Raw genomic sequence first — 16,160 nt, 5'->3', positions numbered from 1 at the left:
GATGGCCAACCGTCGGAGGTCCCTCTACTGCGCCCCGCCCCTGAGCCGCCCGCCCAGCGCCCAGTGGGGTTCCCGGCGCGGGGAATGTCCCGGGTGGAGCTGGCTGAGTCGCGCGCTCTGCTCCACACGACGGGGCTGTGTGTGCTGGGCCTGGCTCGCGGCGAACCGAGATGGCAGAGCAGTCGGACGAGGCCGTGAAGTACTACACCCTGGAGGAGATTCAGAAGCACAACCACAACAAGAGCACCTGGCTGATCCTGCACCACAAGGTGTACGATTTAACCAAATTTCTGGAAGAGGTGAGTTGGGGATGAGCGGCTTGGGGCGCAGGGAGCGTGGGCCGGGTTTGGGGGTTCACTGGCATGACCTGTCTTTCGCGGCCGCGAGTCCGCATACCTACGCCTAGGCGCACCCCCCGAGTTCGCTCACCTGCGCGTGTACGCCTGGGCGCGCTTCCGAGTCCGCACACTTGCGCGTACACGCCTGGGCGCCCCCCACCGCCCCAAGTCCGCACACCTGCGCGCGCACACCTGGGAGCGCTCCCCGAGTCCGCACACCTGCTAGTGTACACCTGGGCGCTCTCCTCGAGTCCGCACACCTGCGCGTGCACACCTGGGAGCGCTCCCTGAGTCCGCACACCTGCGCGTGTACACCTGTGCGCGCTCCCCGAATCCGCACACCTGCTCGTGCACACCTGGGAGCGCCCGGCGCGGCGGCATCCTCGCTAGGTGGTGCTGGAGCACCCTTCCGGGGAGAGCGCGCAGCTATGCGGGGGATTTAAATGATCCCTTTCTCCCTTGAGTTTGAATAGAAGGGTGTCCTTCCAGGACCGGCGGCATCCCCGGAGTGGCCGGCTGGAGACCACCCACCCCGAGAGCTGCGGATCCCGCCGGAGGGGACCCCCAGTGCGGAGGTCGGGTGTGGTCCGGGCCTGCGCTTCCCGCGGCAGCCAGTGGCCGACCTTGCGGTCCACACCCACTCGCGTTCGCGTTCGCGTTCACCTGGAAGAGGCCCGGTGTTAATTAACCTTTTCTGGTCACGCCTTGGCAGCCAGGTGCCGTGCTTGACTCCTGAGACCGCGGTGTGTGGCTCGAGCAAGAACACAGAAAGAGGCCAGGCAAAGCAGCGGACGTTCTGCTGTGGGACTCGCCCCTAACAGCTTTGGAAGGTGTAATAGGAAACGTTGGTTAACTTGAAGACATTCCTTTGATAAGATTCTTTGCATTCGATTATAATTTTTGCCGCACACGCTAAGGGGCGCTTTTGGTGATTGTCTTAGATCCTCTGGAAGTGTTTTACCACTTTTGGGGAGTCTCAATCATCAATCTTAACGCATGCTCACGCCCCTCTCCCAATGAGAAGGTTTAGTGATGGGAATTTTTTACATAGTCAGGGAGCAGGGGACAAAAATAGATGCCTGGTCTGAGCTGGATCACAGTTTACATCAGAGGACTTTGGTTTTGCAGAAAATGTTAAAATCAAAAGGCCTGTTTTAAAAAATGAGGCTGGGCCAAAAGCGGTGGCTCACACATGTAATCCCAGCACTTTGGGAGGCTGAGGCGGGTGGATCACTTGAGTCTAGGAGTTCGAGACCAGCTTGACCAACATGGCGAAACCCCATCTCTAACCAAAATACCAAAATTAGCCAGGCCTGGCGGCGCATGCCTGTAGTCCCAGCTACTTGGGAGGCTGAGACAGGAGAATCTCTTAAACCTGGGAGGCAGAGGTTGCAGTGAGCCGAAATCGCACCACTTTACTCCAGCCTGGGGGACAGAGTGAGACTCTGTCTCTAAATAAAGAAATAAAATTAAATAATAAGGCTGGAGTTGATGTTTCTTGGTATTTCACTCTGGAGCAGGGCCCGAAGATAAAGTCGTGTTACCATTTAGTAAGGAGGGGTTTATGTTAGGAAATCAGAGCTCACCTGCCCTCTCCCTCCTGCCCGGCTGCAGATCTTGTCATATAACATCAATTCTCATTAACTCTAAATGTGGAATTTGAAGATACAGTGTGTGCTTTGTCTATTTGTGCTTATAGAAAAAGTAGCATAAGAGAATATTAGGATATTTTATATTATGAAGCATTTTCTTCTTTCCTTTTGTTTTCTCCTAAAGCGAGTTTTTTCAACCCTGGCACTGTTGACATTTTGGGCCAGCTGATCTTTGTTGTGGTGTCTGTCCTGGGCATTGTAGGATATTGAGCCACCTCCCTAAATTCTACCCACTAGATGATCGGTACCACCACCTCCCCTATTTTTTTTTTTTTTTTTTTTTTTTTTTGAGGCAGGGTTTTGCTCTTGTGGCCCAGGCTGGAGTGCAATGGTGTGATCTCGACTCACTGCAACCTCTGCCTCCTGGGTTCAACCAATTCTCCTGCCTCAGCCTCCCAAGTAGCTGGGATTACAGGCGCACACCACCACGCCCAGCTAATTTTTGTATTTTTAGTAGAGACAGGGTTTCGTCATGTTGGCCAAGTTGGTCTCGAACTGCTGACCTCAGGTGATCCACCCACCTTGGCCTCCCAAAGTGCTGGGATTACAGGCGTGAGCCACTGCTCCCAGCCCTACCTCCCCTATTTATAGCAACCCAAAATGTCTCCAGATATTGCCAGAGGTCCCCTAGGGCACATAATCTCTCCAACTTGAGAATTACTAAGGTTACTGTGCATGACTTTAGGGGTAGATTTTCAGAGACGATAATAAGGAAGTGAAGATTATTGTTAAAATGTACTCAAAACTATTTACTTTCACATTTCATTCCTGTGAGTCAGGAAAGGAGGGATTGTGCAAAAATTTTCCGAGAAAAACTGAGAGATGAGAGCAAGCTCTTGAGTGGGTGAATTAGCTGAAAACAAATTTCTTTATTTTTTCTCACTCAAAGTTTTTGTGGAGAATGCATCTCAAATAAAATGAACAAGAGGGTGGCTGACCCCAGGAACGGCTAGGAGGATGGCGTGAGTGAGGAGGCTGGGGTCTGGGAGAAACACAAGGAGTTTGGTTTTGGTCCTGTCGACTTTAAGGGGTTGGAGGGATCTTCAGGCATCGGGAGAACTGCATGCGTTTCTGCCTCCACTGTCTGCCAACATGTGGTTCTGGGAACAAGCAAGGCCACTTAGCCTTTCGCTGGATTGTGTCTGCCCTCTGGGCACCTCCCGATTTGACCTTTTATGGATGTGTTTTTCCATTTGCCGTCTTTATTATTTGCTTTGACTTTCTGTGACCATCTCTTGCTTATTGCATGTCCTGGTCATTGGCTTCCCAGCCCCCGGCAAAGCCTTTGGGAGCCTCTGTCTGGGTTCTATCTAAGATTCTAGCCAGGATTCCTTGCAGGTGACTTCCTGTACTCCTGGGGTTACATCTCAAATAAGCTAACTCGCTCAGAGCTCTTCAGCACGCTGCCCTGCCAGGTAGCTTTTTATGAGGCTAGTCTGTTTGTCTCAAATCTACTTTTAAAACAGAAATGAGTGCAGAATGTCTCTGTCTCTCTTCCCCGCTTGCCCAGTCCTCTTTCCTGTCTTCTATTGTTGAAAGGCTCCAGAATTCATGAAGCATTTGTGTGTTAACTAAAAAATATTTTATCTCACCTAATTTACTTAAATATGAAAGATTTATCTTCCCCTTCGAACTCTCAAATGAACTTTCAGTCATTATGGGCTAGACCTTTGTTTACTGTAGATCCCCCATCCATATGGACAAGATTTCTCATGGCTGAATATTTTCCCTTCTTTCAGAATGTCCTAGATTTATGTGCATGTCCGTGTTCGTGTTGAGAAGGTATGTGGTGAGATGGTGGAAGGATCCTGCTCTGCTGGCAGGTACAAGCCAAGAACACAGGTTGAAGCTCACAGGTGCAGCATGTGCTCCGACCTCCTGAAATAATGGCCTCTAAAGCTGTTTTTGTTGTTTAGGAGGAGGGGTAGAAACCTAAGAGGGAAGACTGGCTTATTATTAATGGCAGTCTACATAGCAGCAGGTGCTTAGTTACTGTCTGATATTTAAAAGATTTTGAACTTTATTGCCTACATATTTTGAACTAGATTTTTTTTTTTAATCCTGAGTTCCAGTTTTTGAGTTTATATTTGTGAAATTGAGTCTTTGCTTGATCATAGAACTTTAAGGGACAGTTCTTTGAAATGAAAACTTAGGCATTTAGGGCCGGGGGAGAAATGTTTGCATTTCCCTTTCTGTGATTTGGGCAGCAGCATCTATTCAGTTTTTAAAAGAGCTGTGGAAGGGAGAGAGAAAGGGATCCTGTAATAAACAACAGTTCCATTAGCTGTTGCTTTTGGTTCAAGTCAGTGGGTGTTTGATTTTTGAAATAGATATTGTCCTGGAAAATTTTATAAAGCAGAATGTCTTTTGTGAAGTTATCTCCTCTCCCTTTACATCATAAAAATGGAAACTTGTTTCTGTAGAACATTTTCTAGTGTTCCTGGGATTCTGATAGTCTTGGACCTGAGCCTTAAATGTTCTTTACAGCATTCTGCCTCATAGAAGCTATTGGCTCCTGACTCGCTTTGATTTTTGGAGTCTTAAGAGTGTCCTTTCTAGCACGTTTTGTTGTAGGGACTTGCTCTTTGTTATTTTCCGTTGAACATGGCTGCCTATGTTGCGTAGACCAGTGGTTCCAAGGCTTGGGGATCGAGGAAGAGAGTATGGGTGTTGGAATTCATTGCCCTTAATTGTGAAAAACATAGAACACATATCTTTACCCTTGTTAAAGCTACCATATTTAGGGCTAAAATACTAAATGCCTTTGCTTTTTGCAAGAAAATTTGATAGTATTCTGAATCTCATGCTACTAAAAGGCTGCAGTTGGCAAATATGCCTTTGATGCATGTAAAATGGGAACATTATTATTTAATATATACCGTTTGGTAAATAAAACTTAGAAATTACGGAGTCTGTAGAAGGGAAATATTAAGTTATTGTTGATAGTGTTGGTGGCTTAGGCATCTTGGGTAAAGTGGTAGCAAAACCACATCTTAGAAGGCTACCTGGGGAATGTGAACCCGTGAGGCTTTTGTGTGTTTCTGCATATATCTCTATATTTTTTGGTAACCTGTTGCTACTTTTGAAAAGAGGTTCCGAGAGGCAACTTTGTTTTGAAACAGTAAAGAAAACAGTAAAGAAACAGCAAATTAACTTTTGCTTTTTGATTATCTTAAAGGTTGATGAAAATTGTAAATAAGGAAGGGAAAACATATGCAAGCCAGCTTTGGTCAATCAAGGAATAAATAATATGCACAATTTTACTGAATGTGAATGTCTGGTATTCTGAAAAGTCCTCCTGGTGAAGATGGCTGATAAGTGCCTTTGTAGTTGAGTGGAGTCTGAACAACCCTGTCCCGCTGGGCATTTATGGGAAAGCATTGGGCCGGGGTTAGGAAAACTAGACCTGGTCTTAGACCTATCATGGAGGTGACTTTGGGCAAGTCAGGTATTTCTTTCAGTCACTTTCCTTGTTCTGAAGTGGGGACTATTCTGTCACTGGCATCTGCATTGGGAGAAATGATATGTGTGAGAACACTGGAAAAAATATGTAAAGAGAAGGCATTTAAGTGACTATATTTTGATTGAATTGAAATTTTAAAATAAATTGTTTTTATGTGGAAGGTCCATTTAGTAGGAACATATCTCAGGAATTATAGTGTTAACTAGTAAACAAAATGACTCAAAATACAAATATTCACTTGAAATATAATTGTTCACGAATGTGTGCTTTGCATGATTGGAAATCATCCCATTCTGCGAGCTTTTAAACATACAACTTTATTGTGTAAGGGGAAAATAATACATGATCATGTTAAGGAAGTGGACAGCATGGAAAGCTGCAAAGAAGAAACTCAAAGCTGCCTGGAGCTCTGCTCCCCGAAGGTGGCCAGCTTGAGCAGTTTGCACACTTGCTACTACAACACCTTGCTCATGGATGTGCTTTACATCCATGGAAATGTGCTCTGCATGCTGCTCTGTAATCTCCCTTTTTCCCCACTGAACTAGGTGTTGAGGGACCAGTCCTGAATTTCAGTAACTCCTGTTCCCAGGCTGCCTCCTGATTGTATAGAGGGATCCTAATATACGGAATCCTCTTTCCTTCCACGTTTTTAGGTTCCCACCTGCAATTACCTCCTTATGGTAGATCTGTGTAAGTGAGATTCTTGGGTGAAAGGATGTACACTTCTACTTTTTTTTTTTTGAGATGGGGTCTTGCTCTGTTGCCCAGGCTGTGGTGTGATCTCAGCTCACTGCAGCCTCGACCTCCTGGGCTCAAGTGATCCTCCCTCTGGAATAGCTGGGACCACAAGCATGAGCCACCATGCCCAGCTAACTTTTGTATTTTTTGTAGAGATGGAGTCTCTTGTTGCCCAGGCTGGTCTTGAACTCCTAGGCTCAAGTGATCTGCCCCCTTTGGCCTCCCAAAGTGCTGGGATTACAGGCATGAGCCACTCTAAATTTTGATGGATGTTACCAGAGCACCCTGGGGTGGCACAGCAGTGTGTGCATTTCTCAGTTCTTAGGAGTGGAGGAACTTGGTTGCACCTCATTCACCTCCCTTCCTGAATTATTTGGCTGTGTACTTCTGTTAAAAAGAGAAATGTATGGAATAATTTTTTGTCCCCTTTAGCTTATAAATTCTCTTAAAAGTGCAGCTGTGGCAAGTAATACCTTGTCTATTCTATGAAAGAATTTCATTGTCTGAAGGCTCAAAACATCAGAAAAGTGACCGGAGGCAGCAGCTGACTACATGGGAAGCTGAGTAGTGGGCTCAGAGCCATTTTTGGAGTCTCAAGAGTGTCCTTTCTAGCAGGTTTTGTTGTAGGGACTTGCTCTTTGTTATTTTCCATTGAACATGGCTGCCTACATTGCATAGACCAGTGCTTTCCAAGGCTTGGGGATAGAGGAAGAGAGTATGGGTGTTGAAATTCATTGCCCTTAATTCTGAAAAATGAACATTTTAATCAAGTGTGCTTTCTTCCCTATTACCCTTGGACCTAGTTTTCTTGGGAAAATAGTCTTAAGTGTATATAGTAACTGGGTATCTGTGCCTTTTACTGAGTTCCAACATGGGGACCGGGAGGGTGAGCTGAAGATTGGGTGGGGACAACTCAGTTCTTGCTGTTGAATAGAATCTGGCCTGTGTTGCCTGTTGGCTTAGAGCTGACGTCTCTGTGGATGATGGCAAGAAGTTACTTTCTTACATCCATGGAATTCCGCCTCTAGCAGGCCCACGCCAGAATGATGGCATCTGAACCAGCACTGATGCTGGGGAGGCTCTGGAGGGGGCGAGGGATAAGGGATGTGGACTTAAGGGAAGGGGTGGGGTGATTAACAGCCTCTAGGCTCAGTTAAAGGTGGTCTCTGCCTGGCTGGTGGGCACGGGAACCTCTTTGAAATGGAATCACTTGAACTCTTCTGTAGTTGAGGGCCTTGGGAGTGTCAGTTTGCAGCTTGTTTCTTTCACTGCCTGCTATTGTTTGTTCTTGGCAGACCTATTCATCAAGCTTTGTGCAGCTGTGTCCAGAATTAGCCAGGTCACAAAATATATTCAGACTTCTTTCCCTCGTCTTCCTCAGAAAGTGTTAAGTAAATGCCATCCATTAATCATCCCCAAGTAAATGCTATTCTTTAATCCTCCTCTCCCCAACAGTCCCTAGTGAGCTAATAAGAAAAGTGATAGCAGTGGACATTGGCTGAATGTTTATGGACATTCAGTATGTGCTAGGGAGTATGCCAAGTGCTTTTTCTGCATAAAACCTTCTTTGCGTTTGTGCTTTTAATCTCTCTTTTTTTTTTTTTTTTTTTGAGACGGAGTTTCACTCTTGTTGCCGAGGCTGGAGTGCAGTGGTGCAGTCTCGGCTCACTGCAACCTTCCACCTCCCAGGTTCAAGCAATTCTCTTGCCTCAGCCTCCCAAGTAGCTGGGATTACAGGCATGCACCACCACGCTGACTAATTTTGTATTTTCAGTAGAGACGACGTTTCACCATGTTGGTCAGGTTGGTCTCAAACTCCTGACCTCAGGTGATCCACTCGCCTCGGCCTCCCAAAGTGCTAAGATTACAGGTGTGAGCCACTGCGCCCGGCCTGTGCTTTTAATTTTCAAAACAACCCTATGGGGTCAGTGGTGATAGTGTTCTCCCTTTTAAAGGTAAGATGGTGTGTCTTAGGGAGATTTTGCAACTTGCTCAGCAAGTCCCACAGACGATAAGGAGCAAAGCCAGGGCTTCAGTCCAGGCTGCGGGCGCTGCGGCCCAGTGTCTTCAGTGCTGAGTCTGCTGCTAAGGCTTGAGACCCAAGGAGTATTAAAGAGAACCTAGTGTAGCTTTAAAAGCAAAAGTCCATCCCACTGATACAGAGTTGCTGTCATTTGCTGGAGACCTCGATCACTGGAGAGTTCTCTGGAGGAACCAGGGAGAAAGCAAAGGGAATTTGTGATGCAAAGATCTGAACAAAGCCAAAACCCTTGGAAGGTTAATGGGCAAAAATTTGCCTTTCTTTCCATCTGTTGTCAGTTTACTATGTTGCCTTCTAGGAGGTGAAGGAAACAGCCATTCCTGTTTCTTGTAGAGGAATTTTTAAATAGAGGGAGTTGGGGTGGAGTCTTTACGGCCTCAGTTTGTTCGTGACCCAGATGCTGCTCTCACCTGGCAGAGGCTGAATCATCGGTGTGGTTTTGGTTTGGAAAGAGATCGTTTACCCGTGTGGTGGGTATGTGTGAGGAGACATGTGTTGTTTGGTAAAAGGCCTCTTAAATGCCTGCCCTGGGAAGGATTGTTTAAATGGAAATCCAAAGAGGTTCCTGCTCTGATAAATGCCTCAGTGGGTCCAGCTCATCTCTCGCCCTCCCCTTCCGGGTCCATATCCCCTCTGCATCTGCCACGCGGTTGGTTGCAGGGTGGTTAGAACATCTTTCTCCTCTAAGCTGAGAGCAGATGCCCTGGCGTGGCCTCTCTTGTATCTTTGCCACCTCTCATGGTGCCCACTGGGCAGTCAGTTCTCAGGATTTCATTGGTTCCATCAAATGGGTGGTGGTTTTATGAGTTTTCAGCTTGAGTAATAAATGCTATTTATCGCATTAAAAAGTGTGATTTCTAGAAGAAGCACACACAAAAAACTTCGTCTTTTGGAAACAGATTGTCATTTCTCTGTTCAGTTCCTTTCAATGGCTTCCTGTTGCATTTAGAATAAGATCATATCTCTTTGCCCTGGTTTGGAAAGTTCTGAATGATCCGGCCCTTACCTACCTCCCCTACCTCAGCAAATAACACTGTGTCCTCCCTGCTAATGCCCACACCTGGTCACATTGACCCTTTCTCTCTGTTTCTCAAACAAGCCAAACTTGTTTTTACCTTAAAACCTTTGCCCTGGTTTCCCCTGTGTCAGCCTTGGCCCTGTTCAGGTCTCAGCATGGTGTCCCATCCCGTTTTGCGCCTTTGCTAGCAGTTAGACCCTCCCGGCTGTGATATGCTGCCTATCTGCTGCTTTCTTCACGCGATGAGGGCTCCTGCCTGCCTGGCTGCTGTGCACCTGGCCCATGTCCGGGTGCCGGGAAGTCACTCTTCCGGGGATGGAAGAGGAGAGCCTGGTGGAAGAACAGACACGAGCCCCTGCTCTGTGACTATCTTATTTTACCCCCTTTTTCCACACACGGCACATGCTAGTGTGATCTCTTCCTACTCTGTAGGCCTTGGCCTGGGATTTTGTCCCTGAGGATTGCGCAGTTAGAAACTAGTGGGACTCTATTGTGAAAGTCTGGATTGTGACATAGTCTCAGAGCATGGAACACAAGAACAGCATCGAGGGAGGCTCCCAGGCAGTCAGTAGAAGGGAAGAGGAGAATTAAAGGTGAGGGGAGTACTTTGGTCTGCATTTTCCAGTCTCTTCCTGCCCAGAGCCCGGGCCTCCACCTGTGCCTGAGATCCTGTTTCCCTTCGCACTCACAGACGTTCCCTAAGCCACCCGATGTTCCCCACTGTAAACCAGGCCCCTCCAGACTGCACCCCGCTGGGTTATTCTCATCAGTGTTCCTGCTGTTTTTTTCCCTTTCCTGCAAAACACACACACACACACACACCCTCCTCCCCTCCTCTCCTGCAAAAACACACATACTCTCTTCTCCCCTGAAACACACACACACACACGCAGCCTCTCTTGACTCTCCTGCCTGCTCCAGGATTTCCTCATTTTTCTGCTCCCCTGAATAATAGAACCCTCTGAAAGGGTTGTTAAGCCTGGTTTCCAATCCACCTCCTCCATTCCCTTTTAAACCACACCCATTCACCACAACTTCTCTTGCCAAGGTCTCCCAGGGTGCCTTGTGTCAGCTCTCAGTTCTCCAACGCAGTGGCTCAGCAGACTCTGACATAGATGCTCACCCTCCTGGGTTGCCATCCTCTCCTGATTCCCTCCTTCCTCCACCTCCTGTTTCCTTTTCCCACTTCTCTTCTGTCTGACCTCCTTATTGGAGGGCCCGCCTGGGGCCTGGGCTTTTCCACTTTGGCAGGCTCACACAGTAGCATGGCTTTAATGTGCTAATGAATCCTGGATTGTCACATCCTGGTCAGAAAGACCTCTGTCCTGAACTGGCTCTTGTATCCCTGAGGCTACATCACAGTTAGATGTCCAGTAGGCTTCTCACCCTAATGTGGGAAACACACCTGCTCCCTCTGCATGTCCCCATCTCAGCAGATGGCAGTTCCATTCTCCCAGCTGCTCAGGCCAAAAGCCTGGGGGTCGTACTCCTCTCTTCTCTTGCTCTCATACCCACATCCAGTCCACCAGGACATTCTGTGGGCTTAACTTTCATAATGTCAGAATCTCACCAATTTTTTACCATCTCTACTGCTGTTCACCTGGTTGGAGCCTCCATCCTCTCTCGCCTGGTCCCCTCCTGCCCCTGACAGCGTATTCTCACCATAATAGAGTGACATTTTAAAGTCAGATCGGGTCAGTCCATATACTCTGTTTAAACCCTTCAAGGGCTGATTACACTGCCCGATTTTAAGAGTTAGGATATGGCTGCAGTTGTCAGGAAAGTGTAGTTCTGGCAGAGGGACACATACATATGTCCATGTAGCAGAATAGAGAGGCCAGAGATAGGCTCACAAAAGATTTCCACCTCATTGTTGACAGAGATGGAAAAGCAATTTGATAGAGGAAGGGTAGCCTTTTCAGCACATAATTCTGGAACAATTAGACATCAATAAACAAAAATATAAACCTTGACTTAAACCTCACACCTTATGCCCAAATTAACTCAGAGTGGATCATAGATCTAAATATAAAATGTAAAACTTTTTTTTTTTTTTTTTTTTTTTGAGACAGGGTCTTACTCTGTCACTCAGGCTGGAGTGCAATGGCGTGATCACGGTTCACTGCAGCCTCCACCACCTGGATCAGGTGATTCTCCAACCTCAGCCTCCCAAGTAGCGAGGACTACAGGTGTGCACTACCACGCCTGGCTAATTTTCCTTTTTTTTTTTTTTTGTAGAGACAGGGTTTTGCCATGTTGCCCAGCTGCCAACTGGTCTCAAACTTCTGAGGCTCGAGTGGTCTACCTGCCTTGGCCTCCCAAAGTGCTGGGATTACGGCATGAGCCACTGCACCTGGCCGACATGTAAAACTTTTTAAAGTGACTTAGGATTAGGCAAAGAATTCTTTGATGTAGTAGAAATGTGATCCATTTTCAGTTCTTTGCACTGGAAGGTTATTCCCCCAAATAACATGTGGTTCCCTGCCTCACCTCCTTTGAGTACTCACTCACTGTCACCTCAACGAGGCATATCCTGACCACTGTATTTAAGCCTGGATATTGCCCCAGCCCCCTGCACTGCTGAGCCCAGTTATGCTGCTGAGTTTTCCCCTGTAGCATGTATTACCTTGTAACATACAGTATAATTTACTCATATATTAGTTTTTGCTTCTCTGTGTCCTTCCACTAGAAATGTATGCTCTGTGAATGCAGGACTTTTTCTTTCATTCACTGATAAATCCAGTTCTTAGAACAATGCTGGCACATAGAAAGGACTAAATAATTATTTATTGATTGAATAAGAATTAAAAGTTTATAAATATAAAATACTAGAAAGCTGATGTGGAATGGCTGTTGGGTGACATTGAATAATTTTCTGATACCTTATTTTATTTCTCCTTTGTCTCACCTGCATATTTCAACCCAGTTTATTATGATTAAACATGAAAGAGAGGCCTAGTTATTTGGTATTGAGAGAAAAAAAAGAGAGAGATGGGCACATGCCACTATCAATCCTGCTTTCTTTCCACCTCTGGGCTCAGCGTAGGCTATTCTATTATGTCGTCTTTTGTTTTTATTTATTTTTATTTATTATTTATTTATTTTTGAGATGGAGTCTCACTCTGTCGCCCAGGCTGGAGTGCAGTGGCACAATCTCAGCTCACTGCAACCTCTGCCTCCCGGGTTCAAGCAGTTCTCCCTGCCTTAGCTTCCTGAGTAGCTGGGATTACAGGTGACTGACACCATGCCTGGCTAATGTTTGTATTTTTTAGTAGAGATGGGGTTTTGCCTTGTTGGCCAGGCTGATCTCAAACTCCTGACCTCAGGTGATCCACCTGCCTTGGCCTCCCAAAGTGCTGGGGTTATAGGCGTGAGCCACTGTGCCCAGCCTCGTCTCATCTTTTGACCATTCCAGCTTAAGACAGATCGTAGTTAGAGTAACAGCCTGTCTTAGGTCATCACTCATCTACCACTAGGCCCCCAGTTTTGGTGGCTTGCATATTCCTCTGAGGACATCAGGTTGCATTGGGTTACAAAGCAGGAGGTAAGCTGTGGCAGCTCTGGGCCTGGCAGGACTGGTGCCACAGTGCCCTCCTGCTCTTGTCCCTCAGAAGCAGGCCTGTCCCTGGTCCTTCCCTGTACCCCAAGGCCATCATGTCAGAATTGGTGGCTTATGTACTCTTCAGAGATTAGAGGAAGAATTAGCACACCTGCTTTATTTTATCCAATGAGACAAGTGTAGTAATGGTAGAAGATGAAATACTGGTCAGGGCATAGTGACCAAAATTTGGTTCCCAGTACGTTTTAGACCAAACGTTTACTAATTCAGTTCTAAAAGTAATTAAGAAGAATTTTCTTTCTCTTTTTCAAGAAGAGGAAATTCTAACAGCATTCTGCAGGATGATTGCCAGCTCACAGGCTGTGTATAAGACCTGTCTGCCCTTGGCCTAACTAACCTTTAAGAACTATCTCATGTAGAAATGTCTATTATTTTTATCATAGGATGTTTCTGTGAATGTGTGCCATTTGGTTCTGTGGTTCAGTGGAATCCAGCCAGTTGATTAAATCCAGAGAAAACTTTTGAAGATGAAGGAGAGATGGTGAGAAGGGGGTCCCTTGGGTTTGGTGCTGGAATTGGCCTTCAGCAATTTACAAAGGCCAGGAACTGTGCCAGGGACTATACACAGTCTCTGTGGCAATATAAAATGGGGATGGGGAAGAAGGAAAAGTGAACTGGTCTTTCTCGAACATCTCTTACTTGCCAAGGAATCTACTAATTAATTCACTTAATCCTGCAGATGGGTAGCTGCTAGATAGACTGTGCCTGAGGGACTCAGGAATCATCTGGACTTAGACCCCTGTTAGCAGATCTCAGGGAAGTGGCTCTCCTCTCAGTACACACAGTGGTCAGGAGACCTGGCATGGAGTCAGGCGGCCTGCGTTCATTTCCAGGGCCTCCCCTAACTGGTTCCGTCACCTCTGTCTGTAAAGTGGGGATAGTAATGGTAATGCCTGCCTCTTGGGCTTGTGAGCTTTAGAAGGGTTCACACAAGTGCTCAGAACACTTCCCTATACACAGTGAGCATTTGTTAAATGTTACCCACTGATATTCATCATTATTTGTCCCTAGACTTTTTCCCTGGCTGCTAGAGTGGAAAGGAGAGAAATTGAAGGCATTTGTTCAGGCTGTGAAATGCGGAGATCTTTGGCAGGAACTCCAGGTGCTCTCTTCCAGTCTGGGCTTTCTGGGTTGCTTTCTCACTGGAGACCCAAGCCCTCACCTGAGCCATATAAAGTTACCCCTGTATCCTCCATGACACCATTGTGTTCTGCCTCAGGGCCTCTATGTGTCTGTGTCCCGGGCTTGGGATGCCTCCCCTTGGTCACCTGGTGAGCTCCTGCTGAAATGTTCACACAGAGTCTAAGCGTTGCCTCCTGAGTGACCCCTCCTGGGCCCTTTCTCTGCCTCACACTCCTGGGAGAGTTAATCCCTCCATCTTTTGTGCCATGACTCCCGCACCTGATGCTTGCCACATTTAGCTATTTGTTTACATGTCAGTTTCCTTACTAGACTCTAACTTCTTGAGGGTGGGGCCATGACTTTGCCATTTTGGTAGCAACAGAGCATGGCTTGGCATTCATCAGATGTTTGAATGAGTTTGTGGGTCCCATAGGCAAGCTGGTTGACTGCCAGAGGGCCTCTTTAGTTTCATGCCATGACCTTCAAGGTGAAATGGGAAGTAATTCCATCAAGGCTTGTGGGGATTCAGTGAGAGGGTGGATATGAAGCCCCGAGGTGGTGCCCCATGCAGATGCTGGCCCCTCCACAGAGTCCACAATGGAGCAGGACAGAAGTCTGATGAACTCAAACCAACTTTAAGTCCATCACCCTTTCCCGTCTTAGAAAAACAGCATCCAGAAATGATAGGCAACGTTTGGTCAGGGCATCTTGTTATCTTATTCTAAATCTTGCATCAATTGTTCATTCTCCAAACTCTTTTGAATTGTTTTCATTTTGGGCTTAACTATTGCAGATAAGCTCTTTAAATAAGGTTGTTTTTGCCTAGTCGTTGTTTATGGACAATCTCTGTACTCCGCCTTTTTTGGTATGTTAAGCATTTGGAATGAAAGATCCTGTTTAAAACTCCAGAATGGATGGACTTCAGTCACTTAGCATTGCATTTAGGTGAAAAGGGTTTTTTGTTGTGGTTGTCTTTCTCGAACATCTCTTACTTGCCAAGGAGTCTGCTAATTAATTATATGACTTAATCCTGCAGATGGGTAGCTGCCAGATAGACTGTGCTTGAGGGACACAGGAATCATCTGGACTTAGACCCCTGTTAAAGTGGCTCTCCTCTCAGTACATACAGTGGTTAGGAGACCTGGTGTGGAGTCAGGCGGCCTGCGTTCATTCCCCTGGGTTCGGTTCATTTTTGCTTGGTTATGCAAACCCTCCGAAGGCATGACTTTGACCTCCTGCAGATTGTCGTATTGTAGTGTTATTTTGCATACGCTTTTGACTGTTTAATAGGGACAACCTTGTAGTCAAGTGGAACCCTGACAGAAGGGGGTGTGTGTGTGTGTGTGTGTGTGTGTGTGTGTGTGTGTGTGTGTGTGTGTGCGTGTGCTGAATCTTTTGTACTTGGTAAGACCCAGAAAGGCAGGGCAGATGACAAAATTTCTTGAGGTTTAGAAGTCTGTGAAATTTTCTCCTAAATTCTCAAAAGGGAAATTTATGAAGAAACTTTATTTTTAAGACATCTTTTTATATTTAAAGATACTTTGTTCAGAAATGTAAAAATGGTCATTTTATTTGCATGTTCAGAAAAAAAGGTGGGGGGAACTGAACTCTCAAAGTCAGAAAGCAGGGTTCTCGTCCCACCTCCCTCGTGAGCTATTAGTGTGGCACTGGGCTTCATTCCTCTGCGTCCCATTTTCTGTGTCTGAAAATTTAGGATGTCCTTTGCACCTCTAAGCCTCTGGGATTTTTCACCTTCACCCCACCATTTTGAGTCAAGATCTCCAGCTCAGTTGCCTGGTTTTGATGCCGGGCTCACAGAGGAGGTGGAGGATAGCGGGCTGTGGAGGATAGTGGGCTGTGCAGGAAGCTGAGGGAGTTAAGTATTAAGGCTGGAGCTTGTGTTGGGTCGAGGGGGAGAAATGGGGTTGGAGAAGCCTCCAGGCTGGGTCAGATTCCGGTGCCGCACTGGTGTTGGGGTATCTGGTCTGCGCACCGCCGGGTCCTCCCTGGCCACCCTACTCGTTGGCGATGGCCCCTCTGGCATGTTCTTCAAGCCTCTCCTTTTCAGCTTCTTCATCTTTATTGATCTGCTCTATTGATCCACATCCTAACTATTCTAAAGGGGCTGAGGGTATTTTTTAATAGCTCCTGCTTTTCCAGACTCTGCTG

At 46.6% G+C, this 16,160-nt stretch overlaps 1 protein-coding gene across 2 annotated transcripts in view; it reads left to right on the top strand.

Moving 5' to 3' along the window:
• The first annotated feature begins 20 nt into the window (after window positions 1-20).
• LOC100456800 (cytochrome b5) overlaps window positions 21-16,160 on the top strand; it is a 41,626-nt gene continuing 25,486 nt past the window's right edge. The window contains exon 1 of one of the 2 annotated variants that reach the window (XM_009252476.4): window positions 21-299. In XM_009252476.4, coding sequence (XP_009250751.2) covers window positions 171-299 — 129 coding nt within the window. In that variant the 5' untranslated portion in view covers window positions 21-170. The remainder of the gene's footprint in view (window positions 300-16,160) is intronic. The other variant, XM_024236056.3, reaches the window with a different exon arrangement.

Source organism: Pongo abelii, chromosome 17 (assembly GCF_028885655.2).
Source record: "Pongo abelii isolate AG06213 chromosome 17, NHGRI_mPonAbe1-v2.0_pri, whole genome shotgun sequence".
NCBI classification, from domain to species: Eukaryota; Metazoa; Chordata; class Mammalia; order Primates; family Hominidae; genus Pongo; species Pongo abelii.
This window is presented reverse-complemented; position numbering and strand designations above follow the sequence as displayed.